At 47.1% G+C, this 25,547-nt stretch overlaps 1 protein-coding gene and 1 long non-coding RNA gene across 5 annotated transcripts in view; one reads left to right on the top strand and one right to left on the bottom strand.

The window, feature by feature from the left end:
• The window catches only part of LOC124080628 (uncharacterized), a 39,327-nt gene extending 30,876 nt beyond the window's left edge, over positions 1–8,451 (bottom strand). For 2 of the 3 annotated variants that reach the window (XR_006847746.2, XR_006847747.2), the window contains exons 1-2: positions 8,293–8,451; positions 4,189–4,294 (exon numbers count right to left, since the gene is read on the bottom strand). This is a non-coding gene — a long non-coding RNA (uncharacterized LOC124080628). The remainder of the gene's footprint in view (positions 1–4,188; positions 4,295–8,292) is intronic. The other variant, XR_006847749.1, reaches the window with a different exon arrangement.
• The window catches only part of Ankdd1a (ankyrin repeat and death domain containing 1A), a 29,624-nt gene extending 5,190 nt beyond the window's left edge, over positions 1–24,434 (top strand). Inside the window, exons 3-15 of one of the 2 annotated variants that reach the window (XM_058573285.1) lie at positions 1,382–1,480; positions 3,207–3,305; positions 9,043–9,147; positions 9,818–9,916; positions 12,651–12,749; positions 13,299–13,397; positions 13,527–13,625; positions 17,309–17,407; positions 18,949–19,047; positions 19,993–20,088; positions 21,720–21,924; positions 23,060–23,191; positions 23,970–24,434. In XM_058573285.1, the coding sequence (XP_058429268.1) occupies positions 1,382–1,480; positions 3,207–3,305; positions 9,043–9,147; positions 9,818–9,916; positions 12,651–12,749; positions 13,299–13,397; positions 13,527–13,625; positions 17,309–17,407; positions 18,949–19,047; positions 19,993–20,088; positions 21,720–21,924; positions 23,060–23,191; positions 23,970–24,031 (1,392 nt within the window). In that variant the 3' untranslated portion in view covers positions 24,032–24,434. The remainder of the gene's footprint in view (positions 1–1,381; positions 1,481–3,206; positions 3,306–9,042; positions 9,148–9,817; positions 9,917–12,650; positions 12,750–13,298; positions 13,398–13,526; positions 13,626–17,308; positions 17,408–18,948; positions 19,048–19,992; positions 20,089–21,719; positions 21,925–23,059; positions 23,192–23,969) is intronic. The other variant, XM_046426650.2, reaches the window with a different exon arrangement.
• Positions 24,435–25,547: the final 1,113 nt, after the last annotated feature.

Below are 25,547 nucleotides of genomic sequence, written 5' to 3'. Positions count from 1 at the left end.
TGACTGTCAGGAACTTCTTGGAGAAGATGCCAGGTCCTGGCTAGAAGGAGTAGATGCAGGATTCCTGACTGCAGAAAGAGGTCACATTATATGGGGTGACATGACAGGTGCAGCCTGGGGCACATAATGGTAACAGGAGTTCTGGGATGTATCTATTATATCTTGGTTTTCAGAGCACTTGTCCTCTTCCTTCCTAGTGGTCTTCACTTATCACTGTTCCCTGGAAGTGATAAGGAGGCCAGGAAGTACTAGCCCTGTGTATAGTCCAAAGCAGTGCAGCGGGCCACAGGTCACTTTAGGTCATACAGCATGTTGTTGGTGACTGAAACCTTGGTCTCAACATGCAAGGAAGCATGACCTTGTAGGATGATAGGATGCCAGCGCCACATTCACTAATTCATTCCTTCTTTTGCACACTCATTGGCTCATTCATTCATTCATTAAGTTATTTATTAAGGCGTACTCTGCTCAGCCCTGTGCTAGTGCTACGGACAGAGTAGAACCCATGACAGACATGGTTCTTGCCCTGGTGGAGCCAATGGGCTGATGGGGAGGACAGACACTAAGCAAAGCATCTTAAAGTCCTTTCCCACTGTGAAAAGCTGTCCTGAGAGCACTGGGAGAAGGGTCAGAGGGGGTTTGCCCACCTAGAGGGGTCAGGGCAAGCTTCCAGGAGCCAGGTGAGGAAGGGCACTGTCCAGGCAGAGGGAAGAGCATGGGAAGAAGGAAGGAAGGAACAGCCTGTCCCCCAGGGAGGAGATGTGACTTGTCTGAGATCACACAGTGTTTCCTTTCATTGTCCCCCTCATAAGCTGAGGGGACAGTGCTGCAGAAGGCAGGAGCAGACTCTGGGTGGGAAACTGACCACCCTCAGCCAGCTCAGATGTGCTGAGGCCACAGCCCATGATGAACCTGCAGGGTAGTCTGAGAATGAGGTGGGCAGTTAGGCCCTTTCAGCCCTATTCTGAGGGAAGAACCCCAGGCACTCGGGATGGAGGCCTTGGGGATTTGGGGAATAATTCAAGTTCAACTAGCAGGAACAAAGGTCTAGCGGTGGGAATTTGTTTGGCATTTTTGAGGAAGCAGTGGTGTACATTGCCAGGCCACGCACAATCCTGTAGGCCCTAGAGTTAGGAGTCTGTCCCAAGAGCAGTGAGAAGCTGTGGAGACTTTTAGGTGGGGACAGAAGCACGCAGTCATTGTGTCTTACTGTGTTTATTTTGCCTTCTGCTGTGTCAGGGACAGTGGGGCTAAAGTGGGGCTGGGTCCTCAGCCAGATGGTCACCAGAGCCAGCAAAAGGCCCTTTCAGCCTGCAGACCAGTTTTCCTGGTGGGGCAGGTGTGGAGGGCGACAGTGATAAGTTTCCTCTCCCTCCTGCAGGTGGGCAGGGTGGCCCTGCACTGGGCTGCGGGTGCAGGGCATGAGCAGGCCGTGCGGCTGCTCCTGGAACACAAGGCTGCTGTGGACGATGAGGACACGGTAGGGGTCCCTCTCGGAAGCGTGTCTGTGTGTGCTTGTCTGTCTCAGGCTAGGGCAGAGATCCCAGGATCTCTCTGGGTCTGTGTAAGCCAGTTGTAGTTGCTGAGATTGTCACTGATATGCAGGTGCTCAGTGGGGAGTCAGCTTCAGGGCCTAGTGAAACCACATCAATTCTATTTTTCCCTTGCACAGTGATAAAGAGCTCTCCATTGTCAAGGGCCTTTCAGTTCTAAGAGCCTTTCTCAGTCCCTTATGATACCATGAGGACAGGGAGAGCTGTGGGCTATAGAACAGATAATTGGGTGTTGGTAAAGGCCAATAAAAGTCACCAGGAAGAAGGTCTGTCATGGCAGGACACAGCCCTGCCCTGGCTAACACTTTAACCAATGACTCGCATAGAGACTAATGGTCTTACTGAGAAAATGAACAGCAAGCACCATTGTTGAGAAAAAGAAAGCACTGAAGGCTAACATCTGCAAAATTAGCTCTACAGGTTTGAGGATCCAGCTGAATCTGATAATGACATTTCCTAAGAATACATTTAAGGACCTAAATTTAAGGATGGGGGTGTAACTCAGTGGTAGTGCGCTGTGCAAAGCCCTGGGTTCAATCCCTCATATTGGTGGTGGTGGTGGAGCGGGTGTGAGGAGAGAGAATTAATATAAATTTAAATTTTCTAAAAAGATCATAAATTTGCCTGCAGAGATTTAGTTGTCCATGGAAACACTGTTTTTTGTTTTTGTTTTTTCAGTGCTAGAGAGCAAGCCCAGGGCCTTGTGCATGCTAGGCACGTACTCTACCACTGAGTTACGTTCCCCAGCCCCCTTTTTTTTTCTGAGACAGGTTCTTGCTAACTTGCTGAGGCTGGCCTTGAGCTTGCAGTCCTCCTGTCTCAGCCTCACAGGTAGTTGGGCATCTGGAAATACTTCTTTCCTTTCTGGCTTCTCTCTGGTCCCAGGTCCCACCATGAGGGGGACTTGATTACTAGCTGAGGTTGGGGTGTGGCAGCAATATCTCTCCTCCCCACAACCCTAGCCCCATTTCCAAGAGAAGACCCAGAAGTGATGTGGTCAAGACTGTCCTCACCATGCAGGGCCCCTAACATGGCTGAGGTCCCTGGAGATGACCTTGGAGCACTCAGAAGTGGAGTTAAAGCAGCCCTCAAATGGGTGATCAACCTATTTCCAGCTGCTGAGAGGGACCACGGGGTGAAAGGGGCCAGAGTGCCAACTGCAGGGCAGGGCTAGGAGTGTCTGACAGCGGTGTCTGACCGTGTGTGGCTGTCTTGTGAGGCAGGTAGTGCTGCACACAAAGCCATCACCTGGGGGATGTTCTAGGAAGATTTCAACAGTGATTCTCAGGCTCAGTCCTGGGTGAGGTCTTCACCAGCCATCAGGTCAGACAATATGGACAAAATCGTATGCTTTTGATGACTCTGGATTATAATGAATGTATTCTGAGGTTGGCTCCTTTCATATTTTTAAAAAATGGTTCTTCCTTATAGAACAATGATGAGAGTAGATGGTAGCTGTTTCATTTTTAGATTTGATCTAGCAAAATAATCCCCCAAAATTCCTGGTCTTTAAGTTCCTAAAGCTTGGTGCTCTCTGTAACTGAATGGCACTTACAGTCCTTATGGTTGTATGGTTTGGCCATGTAGATGCAGGGCCCCAGGTGGCATGGCCACGCCTCCTTATTCTCTTTACCTCTCTGTCCTTTCCCCCAGTTTGGGATGAACGCGCTTCTCCTGTCTGCCTGGTTTGGTCACTTGCGAATCCTCCAGATCCTGGTCAACTCTGGGGCCAAGATCCACTGTGAGAACAAGGTAAGACCCAGCCCACAGCCCCTGCCCTCTGAGGTTGGCTCCCCCTGACCCCAGACACACAGATCTGCTCTCAACTCTGTCCCTTCCTGCCTCTGCAGCTCCCAACTTGCCCCATTCTCTGAGAACCCCCCCCCGCCCCCCCGCCCCCGTCAGAAGCTGTGCTGAGCTCATTCCAAGCTGGCTGCTTCCCCTGGGGCTTGGGAGAAAGGTCTGGAGGAGCTTCCAGTGTTTTCAGCAGCAGCAGCTGCAACAGCAGGGAAAGTGACAGGCTTTTTCTTTGGTTCCCACACCTCTTACTACTTTGTAATGCTGGGACAATCCCCAGCCCTCTGGTTGGCCTCCTTATTTATAGGAGAGAAGTCAACAAACACCCCCCCCCAGGGTAATTTAGGAGGATGAACAAAAAGGGAGGTGGGTTCACCTCCACCCTCCTCCCTTGTGCTCAGTGGTGGGATGGAAGGACCCCATTTACCAACCCCGGGACTTCGAGTGAGTTACTTTATCGGCCTGAGCCTCAGCTTTCCTCTTAGGAATGGGGATGCTCTCTCTCTCTCTCTCTCTTTTCTTTTTAATATTTATTTTTTAGCTTTAGGTGGACACAATATCTTTATTTTATTTTTATATGGTGCTGAAGATTGAACCCAGTGCCTCACACATGCCAGTCGAGTGCGCTATTACTTGAGCCACATCCCCAGCCCCCGGGGATGTTCTTACACCTTGGAACTGTAGGAGAAGCCAGCACAGCGCTGCATATGACATACAAGATTGGGTGCTGGCACCCTAGGGAACCCAGCAGCCCTCATGGCTCACTGGTGTGTGTGTGGTTTCAGGGAGGAGGGCCCCAGCAGGTCAGAGTGCGGGGAACCCTCCCCTGGCCTCTTACCTTTTAGAGTGCTGCTGGCCCTTCAGGAAATGCAAATATCTTCTTATTCCAAATGCTTTTGGCCAGGAATTCTCAAACATGGGTCCTTGGAGAGAATTCAGAGGACCTATAAAGTTGGATCCAAAAAAGTGCATATTTATTTTCATTAATGTCTACTTGAAAACCTAAAATTTCTTTCAATGAAAGAAAATGTAGTTGTTTTCATATTAATTAAAGTCTTTGCAGTTATATTAAAATACTCCTGGGCTGGGGCTGAGGCTCAGCAGTAGAACACTCCTCTCACATGTGTGAGGCCCTGGGTTTGATCCTCATTACCCCATAAAGATGAATAAAATAAAGGTATTGTATCCATATACAACTAAAAAAATATTTTAAAAAATACTCCTTACATTCATCATTACTTTAAAATTATGGTGGTAATCAGACTCTTTTTTTTTTTTTTAAGACAGAGAGAGAGAGAGAGAGAGAATTTTCAATATTTATTTTTAGTTTTCGGCGGACACAACATCTTTGTACGTGGTACTGAGGATCAAACCTGGGCCGCACGCATGCCAGGCGAGTGCGCTACCACTTGAGCCACATCCTCAGCCCCAATCAGACTCTTTACTAATGGTATTGTTTAATGTATCAGTAAAGAAACAAATGTTACTAGATTGAAAACTGGTTCTTAATATTTTGATAACTATATTTCAGTGAAATTGGTTTTCTCTTATGACAGGCAGAATAATGCCCCCCTACAAAGATGTCCATATATTAATCCCTAAAACCTGTGAACCCCAGAGCCTAACACGACAAAAAGAATTTTGCAAATACGATTAAAGTAAAGACCTTGAGTTAGGGAGATTATCTTGGATTATCCACAGGGGTCTAATGCATACACAGGGGTCCTTGTAGGGGAAGGAGGGAGGAAGCAGGGAGTCAGGGGAGGGTGTGATGAAGGAAGCTGAGATTTGGGTGATGCAGGTCATGACCCAAGGGATTTAGGTAGCCTGTAGGAGCTGGAAAGGGCCAGGAAACAGATTCTCCCCAGAACTTCCAGAGGAAATGTAGTCCTGCCAACCAATTTTAGACTTTTGATCTCAGAACTATAAGAAAATAAACTTGTGCTATTTTAATCCACTAAGTTTATAGTAATTTGTTATAGCAGCAATAGGAAACTAATACATCATTGTAAGCCTATGTATTTGATTAAAATTTTTTTCCCAAATGATTTATTTAAGAAAACATTATGCTAAGAAAATTCATAGGCTTCACCAAGTGCCAAAAAGGGCCATGGCACATATGAAATCTGGCTCAGGCTATTGTCAGGATCTTGCCAGTGGCAGTGGGCACAACTGACAACTTCTGGGAAGGATATTCCTGGGTCACAGGATCGGAGCTGGAGTGTGGGAGTGGGGAGCCTCAGAAGAGCGCCCTGGGAAGATACCCACATTGGAGCTCAGTGTCCTCCTGTCTAGTCCTGCCTGCCTGGCCCAGCATGGCCTCAGAGGAGCTCAGTAGCCCTGGAGAGTCCAGTGGCTGTCCTGATAGATTTGCTGGAGTTGTAAATGGGAGCCTCAGTATTCTAGAATGGGGGGTGTCTTGGTGTATATGGAGGATGGGGTTCTGAGTAATGAGTTCTTCTAGTCAAGCAGATCCCCTCTATTTTATGTTCTGGTTTTGGCAACAAATCTATTTAAAACGTAATGTCTTAAAGCAATAAGGACTTCTTATTCTGAGGCTGGCTGGAAAGTTCTGGCTTTGCCTGGGCTCCCCCATGAGGTTGCAGGTAGCGGGCAGGTGGTTGAGGCTGGCTGGCTCTAGAGGATCTCACCCACGTGTCGGGGCCTCTGTAAGGAAGGTTGGGATGTTTAGAGTAGTGACCCAGTTTCTTTTCTTTTCTTTTTTAATTGGTTGTTCAAAACATTACAAAGCTCTTGACATATCATATTTCATACATTAGATTCAAGTGGGTTATGAACTCCCAATTTTACCCCAAATACAGATTGCAGAATCACATCGGTTACACATCCACATTTTTACATAATGCCCTATTAGTAACTGTTGTATTCTGCTACCTTTCCTATCCTCTACTATCCCCCTCCCCTCCCCTCCCATCTTCTCTCTCTACCCCATCTACTGTAATTCATTTCTCTCCTTGTTTATTTTCCCATTCCCCTCACAACCTCTTATATGTAATTTTGTATAACAATGAGGGTCTCCCTCCATTACCATGCAATTTCCCTTTTCTCTCCCTTTCCCTCCCACCTCATGTCTCTGTTTAATGTTAATCTTTTCTTCCTGCTCTTCCTCCCTGCTCTGTTCTTAGTTGCTCTCATTATATCAAAGAAGACATTTGGTATTTGTTTTTTAGGGATTGGCTAGCTTCACTAAGCATAATCTGCTCTAGTGCCATCCATTTCCCTGCAAATTCCATGATTTTGTCATTTTTTAGTGCTGTGTAATACTCCATGGTGTATAAATGCCACATTTTTTTTATCCATTCATCTATTGAAGGGCATCTGGGTTGGTTCCACAGTCTAGCAATTGTGAATTGTGCTGTGACCCAGTTTCTCCAGGTGGTCACTGATCTTCACCTTGCCCAGCCTGGACTTCCTGTATGGCTGCCTTGGGGCAGAAAAATAGCAAGAGCAGAAGAGGCAAGGTCTCTTGAGACCAAGGCTGAAAAGCCACATGACATCACTTCTACCATTGTCTGTGGGCCAGAGCCCATCAGGACCAGCCTAGGTCCAAGGGAAGGAAAATACTGACTTGGATTCTTGATCTCTTGATGAGAAGGGTAGCACAATTCTACATTTTAAAGTAGTTTAGGATATATTAACATTTCACCTGCTTTTTATTAACATCCTATAATGCATTTAGTCATCTTACCTGTTTAGTGTCTTCCAATTTTGTGGCAACTTCTCAGCTTTTTTTTGCTTTCCATGACCTTGGCATATTTGTAGCAGTCAAGTGTTTTGTAGAATGCCTTTCAATTTGGGTTTATCTGATGTTTTCCTCATCATCAGTCTTCACTTATAAATTTGAGCTAAAGGCCACAGAGCAATGCCCTTCTCATCTTGTCTTACTAGGGGCTTTGTGATACCAACATTACTTATCACTAGGGATGTTGACCTTGATCCTCTGGTGAAGGTGGCATCTGGTAGGTTTCTCTACTGTAAAGTCAGCATTTTTCCCTTTTCATGCTCTATTGTTAGGATCTTTTTTGTGGTTTTAATTTGCATTCCAATAATGACTAATAATGTCAGGTAATTTTTCAAATGTAAATTTGCTATCTCCTTTCAAAATAATAAAACACCAAGGTGGTGTTCTTATTATTTTGAAAGGACTGATCCGGTTTCTTATCCTTTATATGCCTTTTTTTTTTTTTTTTTTTTTTAGTGCTGGAGATTAAGCCCAAGGCCTCCCTCAAGCTAAGCAAATGCTCTATCACTAACCTATGCCCCTAGCCCATTCCACCCACTTTATTTTTTGGTACTAGGGAACCCAGGGACACTTGAACCCAGGGACACTTAACCTATAAGCCACATCTCCAGCCCTTTTTATTTTTCATTTTAAGACAGGGTCTCTCTGAGTTGCTTAGGACCTTGCCAAGTTGCTGAGGCTGGCTTTGAACTCTAGATCCTCCTGCCTCAGCCTCCTGAGTCACTGGGATTACAAGTGTGTACCACTACGTCGGCCTTGTTTTTAAATTTGATTTTGAAGCAAAGTCTCCCTAAATTGCCCAGGCTGGCCTCGAATCTGAGATCCTCTTGCTGTAGCTGCCTACATAGATGGATTACAGGTGTGTGCCACAGGTATTTGCGTGCGTGTGAGAGATAAATGAGATTTCTGTATTGCTCAGGCTGGTGTTGAACTCCTGGGCTCCAACAGTCCTCCCAACTTGTAAGTGTGGGGACTCAGCACTCAGGCACTTCCACAGCCAAATTATTTTTAATTGGATTGTTTAATTCCTCACTGGTGAATTTTTAGAGTTCTTTATGTGTTTTGGATACATTTCAAAGTAAATTCAACGCACTTCCCTCTAAATACTTCAGCAAGCATATCATTGGAATTCAGTTTCTTTATATACAGTGAAATACACAAATAAAAAAGTATACTCACTGAGTTTTGACGCCATGAAGATGTAGACGATTGTTCTGTTGATTTTTATGACCCATTGATGGACTGCAATCTACTATTTGATAAACAATGTTCCAAATAATCTGGCTTTGGTGCAGGCAGGGGTAGGAGCTCTGGGTCATAAGCATAGAATTTGCAATCTCTCTCATTTAAATATTGCTTTTGAACTCAAGAGACCTTCCTGCCTCTTCCCTCCCCCTAACCAGGCCACTTCCTCTAGTTCCTGCACACCAGAGGTCAACTCCTAGTGACCTGAATACAGGGAGCCCTTAGTCACTTGCTTCTTCATTTGTAACTCTATGAAGGGAGACAAAGGCCTAGAACATTCTCAACTATTCTGTGGGGGATGTTTTGGGAACAGTGAGTGCTGTATGACCTCACCTTACATTTAAAAATCATTTTTCAGTTATAAAATACTTTTCCTGTAGGCAATGCCAAGTAGTCCTCTAACCCGATCATCCTAATTGACTTGTGCCCAAATGGAGGCTCAGAGAGATAGAAGCAACGGGCCCAAGACCACAGAGCTGATGGGTGTGATGCTGGAGTTTGACCTCTGGCATCCTTATTCCTACCAGCCCAGCTGAGGCTGAGTGGCTGCCCCAGTGGGTCAGCCTAGGGCCACTCCTGATTTACCATGTGGCTTCCATGGGAAAACCTGGTTCTGGGAGACAGGCAGGCATGCCAAAGGCCTCCCTTTTCAGACTGCAGGGCCCACCCTGGGCTTGTTTCCAGGACGGCCTGACTCTGCTGCACTGCGCAGCCCAAAAAGGCCATGTGCCTGTGCTGGCGTTCATAATGGAGGACCTAGAGGATGTAGCCCTGGACCACGCGGACAAGGTGAGAATGGCAAGGCCACTCCTCCCTCCTATGGGCTGGGGCTCCTGGAGCCACTTGTGCCCTAGAGGCTTACTGCACTCTGGAGTGCATCCTTTGATCTGTGGGTGACTGTGTCCCACCTGGAGTACTGGTCTGGGGGAGACCTCAGGGCACAAATGGGTGGGATAGAAGCAGAACATGAGCAGTTGCCTCAGAAAGGCCCTGGCAAGGACTCGACAGGGCACAGAAGGGAGCCTTGCTGCTGTGTCCTGGAGAGGGTGGCATTGAAGGAGTTGGATTTGGGGTAAGATTGGAAGGCATGGGGAGCCCCAGAGTTCAGATGGACTGGAATTTTGGGAAGGAAGGTGGGTTGGGGTGAGATGGGAGGGATGGGGAACCCCTTGTGGAGATATACACCCCAGTCTTAGGAATCTGTTCTTCATTTAGTAGGCAGCAGGGAGCCACCAAAGGATTGCAGTGGGAGACCCTCCCCACAAGTGGCCCTTGTTGGGAAGTGAGGTCCAGGCTTTTCCATGCAGGATGTGTGGGGCAAGGGGCAGTAAGGGGGAGAACATCTGGACAGGAGAGGCCACTGCAAGCCCAGAGAGGTAGGGAAACAAAGGCCAGTGGGCAGAATGGGCATGCCCACTGACAGGGTGAGGAAGGTCACTCTCTCTCTCGTCCTGGCCAGCTGGGAAGGACGGCGTTTCACAGGGCTGCTGAGCACGGGCAGCTGGATGCTCTGGACTTCCTCGTGGGCTCTGGCTGTGACCACAGTGTCAAAGACAAGGTACTGTGACTGTGAAGTCTGGGCTTTGACCAGGATGCAAAACCTCCTGCTACCTTCCTGACTCTGGCACCTCACCTATGTCGTCATTGTTCTCCTCCTCCTCCTCCTCCTCCTTCTCCTCTTCTTCTGGTACTGGGGATTGAACAGGGATACTCAACCACTGAGCCTCATCCCCAGCCCTATTTTGTATTTCATACAGAGACAGGGTCTCACTGAGTTGCTTAACATCTCACTTTTGCTGAGGCTATCTTTGAACTCGCCGTCCTCCTGCCTTAGCCTCCTGAGCCACTGGGATTACAGGCGTGTGCCACCGTGCCCCGCTTCCTGTGCCTACTTCTGACTCCAGCTGTGCTGGGGGGCAGTATCCAGAGACAGATCAGAGTGTGTCTGATGTTCACCCAGCAGGCACTTCAGTGCACATACTGTGGTCCACCCTGTGCTATGGGCTGGGCCACAAATATGGCCAACATGCAGTTTCTTATTGGAGGAAATCCATACCATAGTCCTAGGAAGGGGCTGTTATTCTGTCAGGGAATCAGAACAGCAAATCTGATTGGTTGGTGGTGCTGTCTGGAGGGTGTTGAGCAGGATTGTTGTTCCAGGGTGTCTACTGTTGGGATGTGGGGAGGAGATGGGGGGTGGTAGCCATGCATCTGCATTTATGCTCTGCCATGGTTGTGGCAACATAGAATGGGAGCAGTTCACTCAGGGTGCAGAGCTTACCAGCAGGATTTCACCAAGCTGAGAAGGGGAGACTACCCTGAAAATGACTCATATCGGTGGACCATAGTGAGTCCTTGGGCAAAATTCTAAACGATGCTTTCAACAAAGGGAGGAGCTCCATTATTAATCTTCTGATTAATAATACATGGGTACTCTGATTGGTGTGCTTGGCCAGGATTTAAGGGAGTTCTGTTTGTAAGTAGTGACAGGGAGCTCACAGACAAACACACCACAGGATCTTGGCATTGGAAGGGGTCTTCATTAAGGGTCAGTGCAGCTTTCTTGCTTTTACAGCTGTGGAACCTGAGGCCCAGAGGGGGAGATGCCTTAGCCAAGGTCCCACAGCAAGATAAAGGTAGTGTGGGCTTTGAAAACAGCATCTTGATATACCCTATGTTCCTCTCACTCACCAGGCTGCCTCCTAAGGCATCAAACCCTTGGAGTCTGCCCTGGACCTGTCCACGTTTAGTTTTTGAGGATAAGAGACTCAGATTACACTGGTTTCCTTTATTCTGAAAAGACAGGCTGAGCAGGTCCTGCTCTGTGGCAGGAACTGGGAACACAGAGGGATAAAGGAAAGGACAGCCCCCTGCAGGACAGGCTCACCTTGGAGGCAAAACCTCAGGGCCCCAGGAAAACAGAAGCATCAAACTCAGAGGAGAAAAATCTACTGAGGGCTGGGGTTGTAGCTCAGTGGTAGAGAGCTTGCCTAGCATGTGTGAGGCACTGGATCCTCAGCACCACATAAAAATAAATTTAAAGATATTATGTCCATCTACAAATTAAAAATTAAAAAAAAAATCTAGCTATGGCGAATGCATCCAGAATCAGAAATTCTAGAAAGCAGCTTCTAGAATTGCATACCCCTGTTAAGTTTCGGTTTTTCAGATTAGAAGTGTTTTTATTTTAAATCTTATTTGGGGAGGGGTGCTTTTCAAAGTTTAGGACCCTGTGGTCTGCTGAGGAGAATGGATCTCAGAGTCAAGGATAGCACAGGTCAGCCACACCTGCTGAAGTGAGGGCCCAGAGGTGCTGCAGGCCACTTGGAGTGGCCAGATGTTGCTGATGAGGCCACACAGAGGCAAAGAGGCTGGGCATCCCCCAGGTGGGGGAAGAGGGCATCGGGCCCAAGGCTAAGGCCACCTTCTGCCCAGCTCCTGCCCCAGTCCCCTGCCCTGCCCCAGGAAAGTGGAAAAACTCCCTGTGAGGCAGTCCCTGAATGTACTTGTAGCTTTGGAGAGCAGAACGTGGGTGTTTATAATCCAGAAGGAAGAAGAAAGCCCCACAATCATCTCTGCACCCTGCTAATTGGGGGTATATGTGCGCCCCTCGTGGTTTACCTGCTTCCTATGTGTCTCTGAACACAGGCTTGGATACCTGGGGCAACTGGCTTTAGGTGGGTATGGGTGAAGTAGGGTTGATTTTAATTAATTAATTAATTAATTATATCATACTGGGGATTGAGCCCAGGGGTGCTCTACTACTGAGCTATATCCCTAACCTTTTAAATTTTTATTTATTTTATTTTTGGTATCAGGAATTGAACCCAGGGATGCTACTAAACCAAATCCCCAACCCCCTTTTTTTTTTTTAAATGTTTTATTTTGAGACAGGGTCTCACCAACTTGTTTTGGGCCTTGCTAAGTTGCTGAGGCTGACTTTGAACTTGCAATCCTCCTTCCTTAAGCTCCCAAGTAGCTGGAATTATAGGTGTGCACCACTATGCTCAACTTATTTTGAAAGCAGTGTGTCTGCCTTGAAGTGTAAGGATTTGCCCTTGAAGGTGCCCTGGTTGTAGTTTTTGACACATTTCTTGGGAACAGTGTGGCATTGGTCCAGAGTATAGGCTGTACTTTGTCACATACTTGTCCTGTGATCCTGGACATGTCAATTCTGGCCCTTAGCTAACATGTCTGTAAAATGAGGGGCAGTGCTGCTGGGATCCTGTGAGTCTCTGTGTGCCTCCAGGGCTCCATGTCTGCTGGACTCTCCGGTGCTCTTCTCCCTACAGGAGGGGAACACAGCCCTTCACCTGGCTGCTAGCCAGGGCCACGTGGCTGTGTTGCAGCGCCTTGTGGACATCGGGCTGGACCTGGAGGAGCAGAATGTGGTGAGTCACCACCTGGGGGATGCAGAGATGTGGGATACTCACTGGCTTCCTACCTTTGAGGAACCCCAGCCTGTAGAGCAGGCTATTTCCTCCTGGTTGAGGCCCTGAAGCCTGGAAGCTGAGTGTAGGTTCTCAGAAAAACGCCAATTATGAAAAGATAAACCGAATCCAGAATCCAGGCTGGGTGGAAGCAAGGCATGATGGGCTACCATGACTTCCTTGTGTGTTCCACAGGGGGGACGTTGGCTAGGATGGTCAGGGAGGACTTCCTGGCTTGAGTGGGAGGAAATAGACGAAGCTGGGGCTGCGATGGCTTGAAGGGTGAGAGAACCTGAAGAGAGATGTGGAGCAGAGAACTGAGGTGCCCCGTCCATGCTTCACACAGTGAGAATATCAGATGCAGGCTCAGATGCCACAAATGGCCAAGACCCTCGTCCTCAGTAGTGGGTGGTGGAGCACCCACGGGGCCTAGGAGCCATGGCACAGGGTTGTCACCTTGGGGTCTGGCCTCAGCCTCCCCACCATCCTCACCCACCTTGTGTGTTTCAGGAAGGTCTGACGGCTCTGCATGCGGCTGCTGAAGGAGTGCACCCCGACTGTGTGCAGCTGCTCCTCAGGGCCGGGAGTGACGTGAACGCCCTCACCCAGGTAGTCAGGTCTCCTGATGTCTGCCCTCAGCCCCCCGCAGGTTGTGAGATGCAGATGGATCCCAGAGTGCTGTGTCAACCCCGCGTTGGGAGGACCTGTGACACTGCACTGATGCCTCCTTCCCTCTAGAAAAGGCTGAGCTGCCTCCACTACGCAGCTCTTGGTGGCTCTGAGGACATGTGCTGGGCTCTCATTCATGCAGGAGGCTGCACCAATGTGGCTGATCATGTAAGTGTGGGGGCCTCAACTGAAGGAGTCCCCATTGCAAAGTCTCCCATGACCACACTGATGAAGCACAGCAGGGAGAAAGGGGCACTTCAGCCATTGAGGGTGGTCGGTGCTGGGACCAGGGGAGCTGGCAGCACTTAGGAAAGTCAAATAATGTTCTATCTGGAACGGGACTGAAATCAAGCTTGCACTTTGTCCCAGCTGAATTGTCTGCTCCTCTTTTCTGCTCATTTATGCACTGAGTCTTTCTTTCCCCTGGTCTTAGGGGTGGAACTCAGGGGTGCTCTAACACTGAGCTGCATCCCCACCACTTTTTATTTTTAATTTTCAAACCCACTTCCGAAATAACAGCATTTTCTTTCTTTTTTCTTTTGGTACCAGGGATTGAATTCAGGGTGCTTAACCACTGAGCTACATCCCCAGTTCTTTTTAAATATTTTATTTAGAGACAGGGTCTCGCTGAATTGCATAGGGCCTTGCTAAGTTGCTGAGGCTGGCTTTGAACTTGGAACCCTCCTGCCTCAACCTCCCCAGTTGCTGGGATCACAGGCATGTGCTACTGCACCTGACCCAAGATAATGGCATTTTCCATTCAGGAGGGCAGAGCCTTCATGTCCTAATCACCTCTTGAAGGTCCCACCTCCCAACACTGTTGCACTGGGGATTAAGTTTCCAACACGTGGACTCTGGGGGCCACATTCAAACCACAGCATGTAAGGAATACAATTCAGCAATGCAAAGGAAGAAACTATTGACATGTGCAACAACTTGGATAGATCTCAAGGGAATTATGTTGGGTGAAAAAAGCCAGTCTCAAAGTTTATGTCTGTCTGATTCTACTTTTACAACTTTGTTTCTTTCTTTGTTTCTTTGTTTCTTTCTTTCTTTTTTTTTGGTGTATGCGCTACTGGTGATTGAACCCTGGGACATTCTACCACTGAGCTACATCCCCAGTCTTTCTTTCTTTCTTTCTTTCTTCTTTTCTTTTCTTTCTTTTTCATGAAGTTGCTAGGGTCTCACTAAGTTGCTGAAGCTGGCCTTGAACTTCTGATCCTCCTGCCTTGGCCTCCTGATTTGCTGGGGCTACAGGTGTATATCACCATGCCCAGCCCACGTATTTAACATTCTTGAAATGAAAACAATAGAAATAAACAGATTTTGTTGCTGGGGGTTAGGGATAGGGGTGAGGTAGAGGAGGGAGAAGGGTCATACAAGGACAACATAAGGGCTCCTTGTGATGAACTGTTCTGTGTCTTGACTGTGTGGCAGATATAGAAACCTACACAGGTGATAAAATTGCATGGAAGTAAACACACAACAAACGCAGGTGAAACTGGAGCAGTCTAAATATCAGTGGATTTTCTGATCTTGTCAATACCCTCCTTGGGATATTTACAATAGCATTGGGGAAACTGACTACAGCACACACTAGATATCTCTGTATTGTTTTCTAATTACATATGAATCTACTTTCAAACTTTAAATTTGAATTAGAAAAGGTTTTGCTTGTATATATACTTAAAAAATCTCTGGAATTAGTCAGATAAAAGCAGTAATTGGAGCTGGGCATGGTGGTACATGCCTGTAACCCCAGCCACTTGGAAGGCTGAGGAAGAAGGACCGTGAGATCAAAGCCAGCTTCAGCAACTTAGCAAGGCCCTGTCTCAAAATAAAAAATAAAGAGGGCTGGGGATGAGGCTCAGAGGTTAAGCACCCCTGGGTTCAATCCCCAGTAGTGCCCCCTGCTTGAGAAAAGCAGTAACTGATTATCAGTGGGGTTGGTGGGTAGGGAGGATGGGGCAGAAGGGTGATGGGTTGGGAAGACCTTTTGTCCTTTTTGATTCTTTTGGATTTTATTGACAAAATGTAAAATAGTGAAAAAGCTGAACATATTTTCGTACCATTCTCCTTCCCCACCACATGGCTCAGACCTGTTTCCTGGAAGACCAAGGCATATCCAGCATATTTTGTTTTGGTATCTCTAGCCTGCCACCTCCCGGGAAGCCACCATGATGGCTCCTGCCTTTGGGCCACTGTCCGGTCTGGGCTCATCCCCTCTCACAGGCCTTCTTTTGGCCTGATTTTGATACCACATTCATCTGGCAAATGATTTCAGGAGACGGTTGAAGTTTCAGAGTAATTTTACCTGGATTTTAAAACTTTCTTTTCATGGCACTTGACATTCGGGGTTTGGGATTACATTAAACCTGAAAATAATGACACAGTGGTCATCTTTATAATATTTAACTTTTTCACTTGGAACATGATGTCTTGCTATTTCTTTATGTCCTTCACATCCTTCAGTGATTTTATGTAACTTCTGGTTTACATGAGTCTTAATCATTTACAGTTATACCCTTCATAGACATTTCATATTGTTTGCCCATCATTGTGAACAGGGTAGCTTTTTAAATTTGTGTCATTTCTTGTGGGCTTTAATATAGAAATGCTATTCACTTGGATATTCTTCTCTTCTATATTATTATTATTTTGGGGGGTACTTGGGATGGAACCCAGGGGTGTTTAACCACTGAGCCATGTCCTCAGTCCTTTAGAGAGAGGGCCTCACTGAGTTGCTTAGGGCCTCATTAAGTTGCTGAGGCTGGCTTTGAACTTGCAATCCTCCTGCCTCAGTCTCCCAAGCCGCTGGGATTACAGGTATGTGCCACTGCTCCTGGCTTCTAGATGACTTTTTAAAATTAATTCTACTAGGGCAGAGTAGGGGCAACTATCTTAACCTGTCTAGATAGATAATCACCTTGTTTATTACAAATGATAGTATTGTGAAAATCTTGTTTTCTAATACTGAAAAAAACCTTCCCCTGACCTTGGCCTAAACTGGTAATGACAATAGTGGGCATTCTGTGAAATATATATATATTTATATGTTCTATAACCCTTTTATACTGAACAGGTGAACATAAATTTCCACAATAAGTATAGATCTATACCATCATCTTCACTGGCTTCAAGCTCTTCCACAATATGTGCGTTACTCCATTGCCTAGAGAGGGGGATGCTGGGGAAGTGTCTCCATTGTGTTATTTAGTCAGGGGACTAAAGGGGACCCCTGGGGATGATATTCCCCAGCCTCAAAAGAGGTCTTGGATGAGCACTGGGCTTGGAATTAAGTCTCTTTTTTGTTCCTGTCTGATTCTTTTATTCATTCATTTCATACATAAATAGTTATCAGGCACTTGCCTACATGCTGGCCCGTGCTGTGTGTTCTTGGGAAAGCTGCTTAAGTTTTCTGAAGCTCAGTGTTTCCATTTGAAGGTGAAGAACTATTAAGAATGTGTGCTTCTGAGACATGTGGATTAATAGAGAATCTGAAGGTGGTGTTGCCAGAAGAGGCCTTAGCAAAGATCACTTACCAGATGAAGATAGCAGAGGACAGGAAATGGTTTGTCCAGTGTCACCCAGTGAGCACACCTCCAAGATGGCATAGTAGTCTCAATCTTGGATGTGCAGACCCTCACTCACTTTGAGGACCAGTATTACAGATGGCTTCAGGAATTCAGGTGGTCTGTGACTGCCTCAGACCACCAATGTAGTTTAAGATGCCAAAAGGGCCAAACCCAGAAGCACTCTACCCCTCCCTGCTCCTGACTCCCAGCCCCAACCTGCAGCCGGGCAGGTCCTGGGAGGGACACGTCCATTGATCCGTGGGTCTCCTCCCACAGCAGGGTACTTCTCCTGTGCACCTGGCTGTGAGGCACAACTTCCCTGCCCTGGTCCAGCTCCTCATCGAGGCCCGCAGTAACCTGGATGCCATCGACAATGTTAGTGTCTACAGAAACCATCCAGGCCCAGGGAGCCTCTGGGTGCTCTCTAAGGCTGGCAGGGCTGGGCCATGACTCCCAGAGTGGTCCGGAGAAAAGAAATTTGCTTTTTAGCTTTTATTTCTATTTTATTTTATTTTCCCATAATTTTTATTGGTACATTATAATTATATGTAATGATAACCTTAGTTGTTACTCTTTTTAGCTTTTAAAAATGTTGTTTGATGCTGAGTTGTGATGGCACACGCCTGTAATCTCAGCAACCTGGGAGTCTCAGGCAGAAGGATCACAAGTTTGAGGCCAGCCTCAACAACTTAGAGAGGCCCTAAACAACTTAGCAAGACCCTGTCTCAAAATAAGAAAATAAAAAGGGAATATATATTGCTCAGTGATAAAGTGCCCCTGGATTAAATTCCCAGTACCATTTTTTTAAAATGTTGTTTGAATATCTGTTAAAAGCGTATCATTTTATTAACCATTTCTCTATTTTGAACATTTTGGATGTTTTCCAGTTTTTATTATGAGATAGATTATATATATATATATATATATATATATATATATATGTATATATACACACACACACACACACACACATGTATATAATATGTATATGTTATATATGTAGTACATATAATATTATCTATTATATAAGATACATAATATTGTATATAATATTAGGTATTATATATATGTGTGTGTACACACACACACACACACAATGCTGCAGTAAACACCTCATATTCAACTTTCATTGATTTCTTTTCCCTAGAGAAAATTCTCAGGGGATGGGTGAAGGGGGCATTCTTATATAACAAGAGTCCTGAGTCCTGAAGTTATGATCTATAAGGAGCCCTTTTAAATCCCTGTCCCCACAACCACCCCCACAATCATATCACAGTCAGTGCCAGCCCACACAACCACTGGAGAATGGGAAGCAGTTTGGCAGACTATGTCATATACCTTTGCAAAGATCTGCATTTGCCCTTCAGGGAATGGAGCCTCAAGAAATATATTAAAAGTTCATGCACAGAGACTTTTATTGTAAGGATAGGGATGTACCTCAGCGTGTGCAAGGAAGGCCTCGGGCTTGATCTCTGCACACACACACACCCCCTGCTCCAAAATCAACCTAAAACATTATTCACTATTAATTCTCAATTTTAAAATGACCCAAAAATTTAATAATAGAGAAGTGATTAGGTAAATTATGGTACAGGCATAAATAGGCCATTACAGAGTTTAGTAAAAATGGTATTTATCAAAGTTTATAATACATGGCAAGCATTATGGTAGGTGGAGAAATAAGATTGAGAGTGTATGTACAAGATGATCTCAAATATGTAAAAGGACTAGAAATTCACCAGGCTCATTATGGAGTGTTATGTTAATGATTAAACCCAGCTCACCCCCACCCCCTGCCCCACAGCATAACTTTGTTAAGGCCCATTTGGGCGTGTCCCACCCTGGTCCTGCCCTGGCACTGAGCAGCAGGCCACCATACTTGCTTTTCTGCTCATCTGTCCCCTTGGCTTCTCCAGAGGCAGCAGACGCCCCTCCACCTGGCCGCTGAGCACGCCTGGCAGGACATAGCAGAGATGCTCCTCGTGGCTCGGGTCGACTTAACCCTGAGAGATAAGGTACCTCTGCTCAGAGCCGGCCTCCCTCTCGAGCCATCATGGCTCCTTCTTTGCTGGAGACCCTGCTACAAATGTCTCTTTCCTTCAGTCCTCTCCCCTGCTCAAAAGCAGCCTCCTTGAGAAAGCATTCCTGCCCTCCCACTCCCTGCCTTCCCTCCTCTGAGGTCCCTCAACATCCACCTAGGCTTGTGCTATGGCTATGGCTTGGTCCCCACCAGATTGTAAACTCCCTGAATTACATTGAGGGGTTTCGGGGGTAGCAGGAGTACTGTATCACCACCCAGCACCCTCTGCATATGCACCAGGGTTTGGGGACGCTTCCTGGCACTTTGTGCCTGTGGGTGGCTACCTCCTCCGGTGATTGGAAGTCTCTGAGGAGCTGAAGGCTTGGGATGAGGCTGGAGATCACAGGTGCATGAGGGGAGGGCACTTGCACACCTCACTCAGCAAGGTCAGCCTGGGTGGTGGGGTCAGAGTTGGGGACCAGGATCAGGCTAGGCCTGGGAAAGGGCTCCCTGCTTTGAGCTGGGCCCCTGGGGAAGCTGACCAGATGTCAAGAGCAATTTCCCATCCCACTGTGGGTCCCTGGAGGTGACTGGGAGGCCTGGGGCACAGGAGCTGGCACCAGCGGGAGGGTGAACAAACATGAACCAATGAGCCCACACTCTCTTCTCGGGGCTCTGATTTCTTCATCTGAAAAATAGGGCTGGGGAGGCTGGGGTTGTGGCTCAGTGGTAGAGCGCCTGCCTAGCATGCGTGAGGTGCTGGGTTCAATCCCTGACACCACATAAAAAAATAAACAAACAAAATAAAGGTATTGTGTCCATCTACAACTAAAAAAAAAATGGGGTTGGGGATAACATCAGCTCACAGGCTGTTTATAGTCAGTGGCAGAGGCCACAATGCACTGGAAACTCGGGCTTCCCTTCTGCCTCTTGCTTGCAGCAAGGAAAAACCGCCCTGGCAGTGGCCGCCCGCAGCAACCACGTCAACTTGGTGGACATGATCATAAAAGCAGACCGTTTCTACAGGTGGGAGAAGGTATGGGGGTCCCATGCTCCACTGGTAGAGCTGGTTTTGAGTTTGGGTCCTGGCCAGTTCTGGGATCCCTGTCTCCAAGTGGGTGAGAATCCCTGCTTTGCACCCAGGCAAACTGAGACTGAGGTCCACGCCTGTGTTCTTGTGGCTGGACACTGCAGTAGCTCCTGGCGAATGCACATGACCGAATTGCATGGGTGAATAAGGAGATGGCAAGTTGGTTCCATCTCACTGACATCTCTGGGTGATTGAAATTGCAGAATATTTCATTTAGGCAACTTTCTGAACCTAGAGGGAAAGTGTGCTGGAAATGATTGGTGATATCTGCCATAGACTGGGGGAAGCAGAGGAACACAATGTAAAGTCACGTATGGGCTGTTCCAATCAGCAAATAGGAATAGGGAATGGGGAGTTTTTTGGGTGTCCTTGGGGATGTCTTCATACATAGAAAACTTTTGCATTTGCCTTAGTTTTTGAAATTAATGTGAACTTTTTTCAAAGTACTGGAGATTGAACCCAAGGCAAGTGCTTGCTAGATAAGTGCTTTACCACTGAGCACACTCTCTGTCCTTTTTATTTTATTTTGAGACAGAGTCTCACTAAGTTGTCCAAGCTGGCCTTGAGTTTGTGATTCTCCTGCCTCAGCCTCCCAGGCCACTGGGATGGCAGGCATGTGCCACCATGCCTGGCCCTAAGAAACAATTCTTTTTTAGTTGTTGATGTATGTTATTTTATTTATTTATATGTGGTGCTGAGACTCAAACCCAGAGCCTCACACATGCTAGACAAGTGCTCTACCACTAAGCTACAACCCCAGCCCCTAAGAAACAATTTTTAACACCCTGGTGAGAACCAGGCTCCTGGATCATCACCTCCCAGGTGACTGGCCACAGATGGTTGACCAGGATGCAAGATCTGGAGCTGCAAATGCCAGGTAATTTTTTTCACTTCGAATTTTGAAACAACCAGAACGCAACATCCATTACCTTTAGGGGGGCCTTGGGTTTTGTGGGTTTAATTCATGCTATTTCTGAATTCTTTTGTAACCCCTAATGTTATTACCCACTTTGCCTAGGAAGGACCCTGTAACCCCAGCCTTCACTATTTGCTGGGATTTGGTAAGCCTGCCTGGTTTTGGCCATAGCTTCTGAGTCATTCTGTTGACAAACATGCTGTAAGAACCCCAAAAGGGACTGGGGCTGTGGCTCAGTGGTAGAAGGCTTGTTTAGCATGCATAGGGCCCAAAACACAAACAAATCGAAAACCAAATCAAACAAAAAGCACTGAGAGAGAAAGGCTTCTGACCAGAGCAATTTGGGAAGGCCTCCTGGAGGAGGTGGCACAGGAGTGCTCTTTTGACTATGGCAGTGGGGTTGACAGGGAGGAGAGAAACCGAATTCTGGGTGGAAGGAGTGTGCGAGCACCTTGGGTTCCAAGGCATGGCATGGAGTCATGGTTCCAGTGGACATTGAGCCTCAGGCCCCACTGACTCCAGTTCCAGGCTCCTCAGCAGAGGTGGTCGTAGGGTAATTGGGGCTTCAGCCCTGTAGTACTCCTATTCAAGACCACGAGAGGGAGCTTGGCACGGAAACCCCCTCCCCCATGGCTTCTTCACTTTTGGGATCTTCCCACAGGACCACCTTTCATGCAGGGATCCCAGTGACTCCTCGGGGGAGAGCTTGTCCTTTAAGCAGGACCATCGGCAAGAAACACAGCAGTTCCGCTCTGTGCTGTGGCGACTGGCCTCCAGGTATCTGCGGCCCCAGGAGTGGAAGAAGCTGGCATGTTCCTGGGAGTTCACCGAGGCACACATCTATGCCATCGAGCAACAGTGGACAGGTACCAGCCTTCTCCCCGCCAGCAACCAGGCACAGAGGGGTGAGGGGCACTTGAGTTGTTCTGTGCTCCTGAGGAAAAAGGCTGTGCAACCCACATGCCCCTTCCCACCTCTGGCCCCTTGCACAGGGTGTATGCCCTCCTCTCCCTCCCAGTGACCTGAGGACTTCACAGTCTTCAGAATCAACCAAAGCTGAGAGTCCAAACGTAAACTCTATTACAGATAGGAATTCTCATGTATGATAAAGGAGATTTGTAAATTGTGGGAGTCAGGGCAAATACTATTTAATTGTGTTGAGGTAACTGGGTTGACCAGTTGAGTTTTCCCACCAGTCACATCAAGGGCAAGCACCATGAGGAAGTGTCTGCTGAGGACCCAGAGAAGAACACAAAAAGTCACAGGATACAGCGAACCAACTAATCTGGATCTGATGATGTGGCCAAGCATCTGTCTGCATCCCAGGCAGGAAAATCTGACTTAGTCATGAGGGTTTAAAACACGTTAACCCCCAACACTGGACACAGGATAGTGTGGACAGTTACTTCCCAAACCTGGTTGTATGCTGGGATCACCTGAGAAGCTTTGAAACTGCTCAAGGCCTAAGCCATACCCAGACTCGGGCACATCTGCATTGGGGTGAGGTGAGCCCATGGTGCCAATATTTTCCCATGCTTCCCGGATCTTTCCAAGGAGCAGGTAAGGCTGAGAACATCTAGCGTAGGGAAAAGAACATGGCCAGCTCTGCCTCTCAGTAAGCCCTCTTCTCACTGGAAAACAAGGCCACTAGCATGCAAGGCACAGATTGTGACCAGTCAAAGAGATGAGGCACATAATTGTGTGCATCCTGCTACCGTAGGGACATATGCCATTTCTTTCTTCAGAGTGACACTGACAGGTTGTGTAGCAGATGCTCAGGAGAAAGCCTGGGACTAGGGATGTTCTAGGTCCCTGAGATACAAACTCTGACACCACCCCATCTGAGATGCGGCTCCTCCCCACCCCCAGCCACCTCTGGGCTGAGCCTGCTAGAGAGGCCTGAGGTGGTCCTTGGCCTCTTTTGTAGCTGGGCATGCTCAGGAGGCTACAGAAGGCCACATAGACATGGATGGCTCCTCTCTCTTCCCTTGTCATCCTCAGGCACCAGGAGCTATCAGGAGCATGGCCACAGGATGCTGCTCATCTGGCTGCATGGCGTGGTCATGGCTGGTGAGAATCCCAGTAAAGCGCTGTTCGAGGGCCTGGTGGCCATTGGCAGGAGAGACCTGGCTGGTAAGAGTTGGACTCACAAGCTGTGTCCCCTAGCTGGAATGTGGCCCAGCCCCAAGGGGCTGCTCAGACCAGAAAGCTGTGATGCTAACTGAATCTTCCAGATTCCTAGTCCTAGCCCTCCTTCCTCCTCAAACCCAGGAGGAGCCTTGGGCAAATCACAGTGACCCCTGGCCCTGGTTTCTCCATCCCTGTAGTGAGAGTGGGCGGCCTAAACGAACCCTCTGATTTTCACAGCCCCCTATAATCTCTCCCTTGCCAACCCTCCATGCCTTGAATTTCGCCCCTAGTTTGGAATAAGTCTAGAACAGCCTTCAGACTTCTTTTTCACAAAATAAGACTTGAGAACCCAACTGGCTTAATATGAGTTGAACCAGTCAGATCTGGAAAATAAAACTTCTGAGGTCATCACAACCTACTTAATCATGCCAATACCAAAATCCTGATTTGGGACTCAGAGAGTCCCGTGGGACCTTCAGGCCAGGAGGATAAAAGGTCTGGCACTAATTCCTCATTAAAAAACAAAATCAGCTCACGACAAAAAAGTTTTAAACTTGTAATGTCCCTAGGGTGCTGGCTGTCCCGTGGCTGCCATAGGCAAGGTGGGAAAGCAGAGAATTATTTGGGGGTGGAGGAATTAGGGATGGCTTTTATCTTTTTCCAAAATATTCTCATATAAAGTTGTTGCACCTTTTCTTAGCACCAAGTCCCGCAGGAAATTAAAACATAAAACCTGCCCTGGAGGGTAGAACTGAAGCCATAAGATTCTTGTGTTTTGCAGAGAGTATTAGGAAGAAAGCAAATGCTGAGCCGAAGGCCCCCAGGAGGTGCACAGCCATGTAATCAGGGGCCACCTGAACAGAAGATGACCAACCCTTAAGTGCTTTTGAAATGACCACTGTTAACAGACCCACAACTGTTTCTACTGAAGTGCGTAGTGAAGCAGACACCAGCAGGCAAATGCTTATAATCCTTTTGGGGAGGACTGGTCCAGAGGCCTGTTCTAGGTTTTGCAATGATCCCGTCCCAGGTCCTTACTCTTTGCTCATTTTCACCTCCATTTTCTTGGACACTCACAGTCTCTTCCCTGCTATTCAAGGGACATCTTTACAGATAGAACACTGAGGCCCAGGGAGGAGTAGCTACTTGCCCAGGGGTCTGTTGTCAAACCCAGCAGGCCTCCCACCCAACCCGGGGAAAGGGCTTCATCTGTCTCTTTCAAAATGAACTCTTCTTAATTTGTTCACTGTTAGTGTGTGCTTGCGTTTTGCTGTACTGAGATAGAACCCAGGAGCTCTCTACCACTGAGCTACATCCCCAACAGCTTTTTATTTTTTTTATTTTGAGACAAGGTATCACTAAATTGCTGAGGCTGACCTCAAAGTTGTGATCCTCCTGCTTTAGCCTCAGCAGCTAGGATTACAGGTGTGTGTTTGTCCACGCCTGGGCACGCTTGTCCTACCTGTAGTTACAAATTTATTTGTATATTTGGACAGGAGGGGTGCTATTGTGAGTGGCGCTATTAATAATTATTTGGAGGTGGATTGTCTTTAAATGCAAGCGTATATTTGATCCCACCAATCATCAAACACAAACAATTAATGCAAAAAGTGTTGGTTGTGTTGGAGCACCCTAACTGCATCTAATGTACACTAATTAAACACTACAAGCACATCACACAATACTAAGGCAACCTCCAGCCCCAAAGTACCTCTGATGCCACACAACTTCTCTTAACAAGAGCAGATGTTGTTATTGTCCAGTGGTTCTCTCCAGCTGATGGTTGGACATCAGGGAATGGTGGATTCGATCTGGGGATGGATGGACAGCAAGGTGGCCAGTCTCACTTATTCCTCAGAGCAAAGCTCTCTGATGTGGCAGGACAAGCAGTTTATGTGCAGTTCCAAGTTGGTGCTCATTGTTATCACGCTCCAGTGTTGTTCTGCCTGTCTCTAGATGATGGTCCTAATCAACTGTGTCCAGTTGTGACTAAGCATGCCTGTGGCTGCTGTTCTTTACAGCTAGCAACTTAGTGAGTCCCAGCCTGGCCTGGCATGTCTATGGGAGAGGTTCCTTACAAGTGCATGCTCATTTTCCCCTCTTATTGTATAATTTTTTAAAGTATTTTAAAAATATGTTTTAGTTGTAGTTGGACACAATACCTTTATTTTATTTATTTATTTATTTTTATGTGGTGCTGAGGATCGAACCCAGCGCCTCGCATGTGCTAGGCAAATGCTCTATGCTGAGCCACAACCCCAGCCCTTATTTTATAATTTTTATGTTTTAAAACTTTTTAAATTTTGAAATAATTTCAGACTTACAAAAATGTTGCAGAAATAGTATGAAGAATTTCCAA

Source organism: Marmota monax, unplaced genomic scaffold, assembly GCF_021218885.2.
Source record: "Marmota monax isolate L192 unplaced genomic scaffold, Marmota_monax_Labrador192_F-V1.1 WCK01_AAM20220418_F8-fsc00078, whole genome shotgun sequence".
In the NCBI taxonomy this organism is placed as follows: domain Eukaryota; kingdom Metazoa; phylum Chordata; class Mammalia; order Rodentia; family Sciuridae; genus Marmota; species Marmota monax.
The sequence above is the reverse complement of the archived record's forward strand: the minus strand, read 5'-3'. Positions and strand labels throughout refer to the sequence as shown.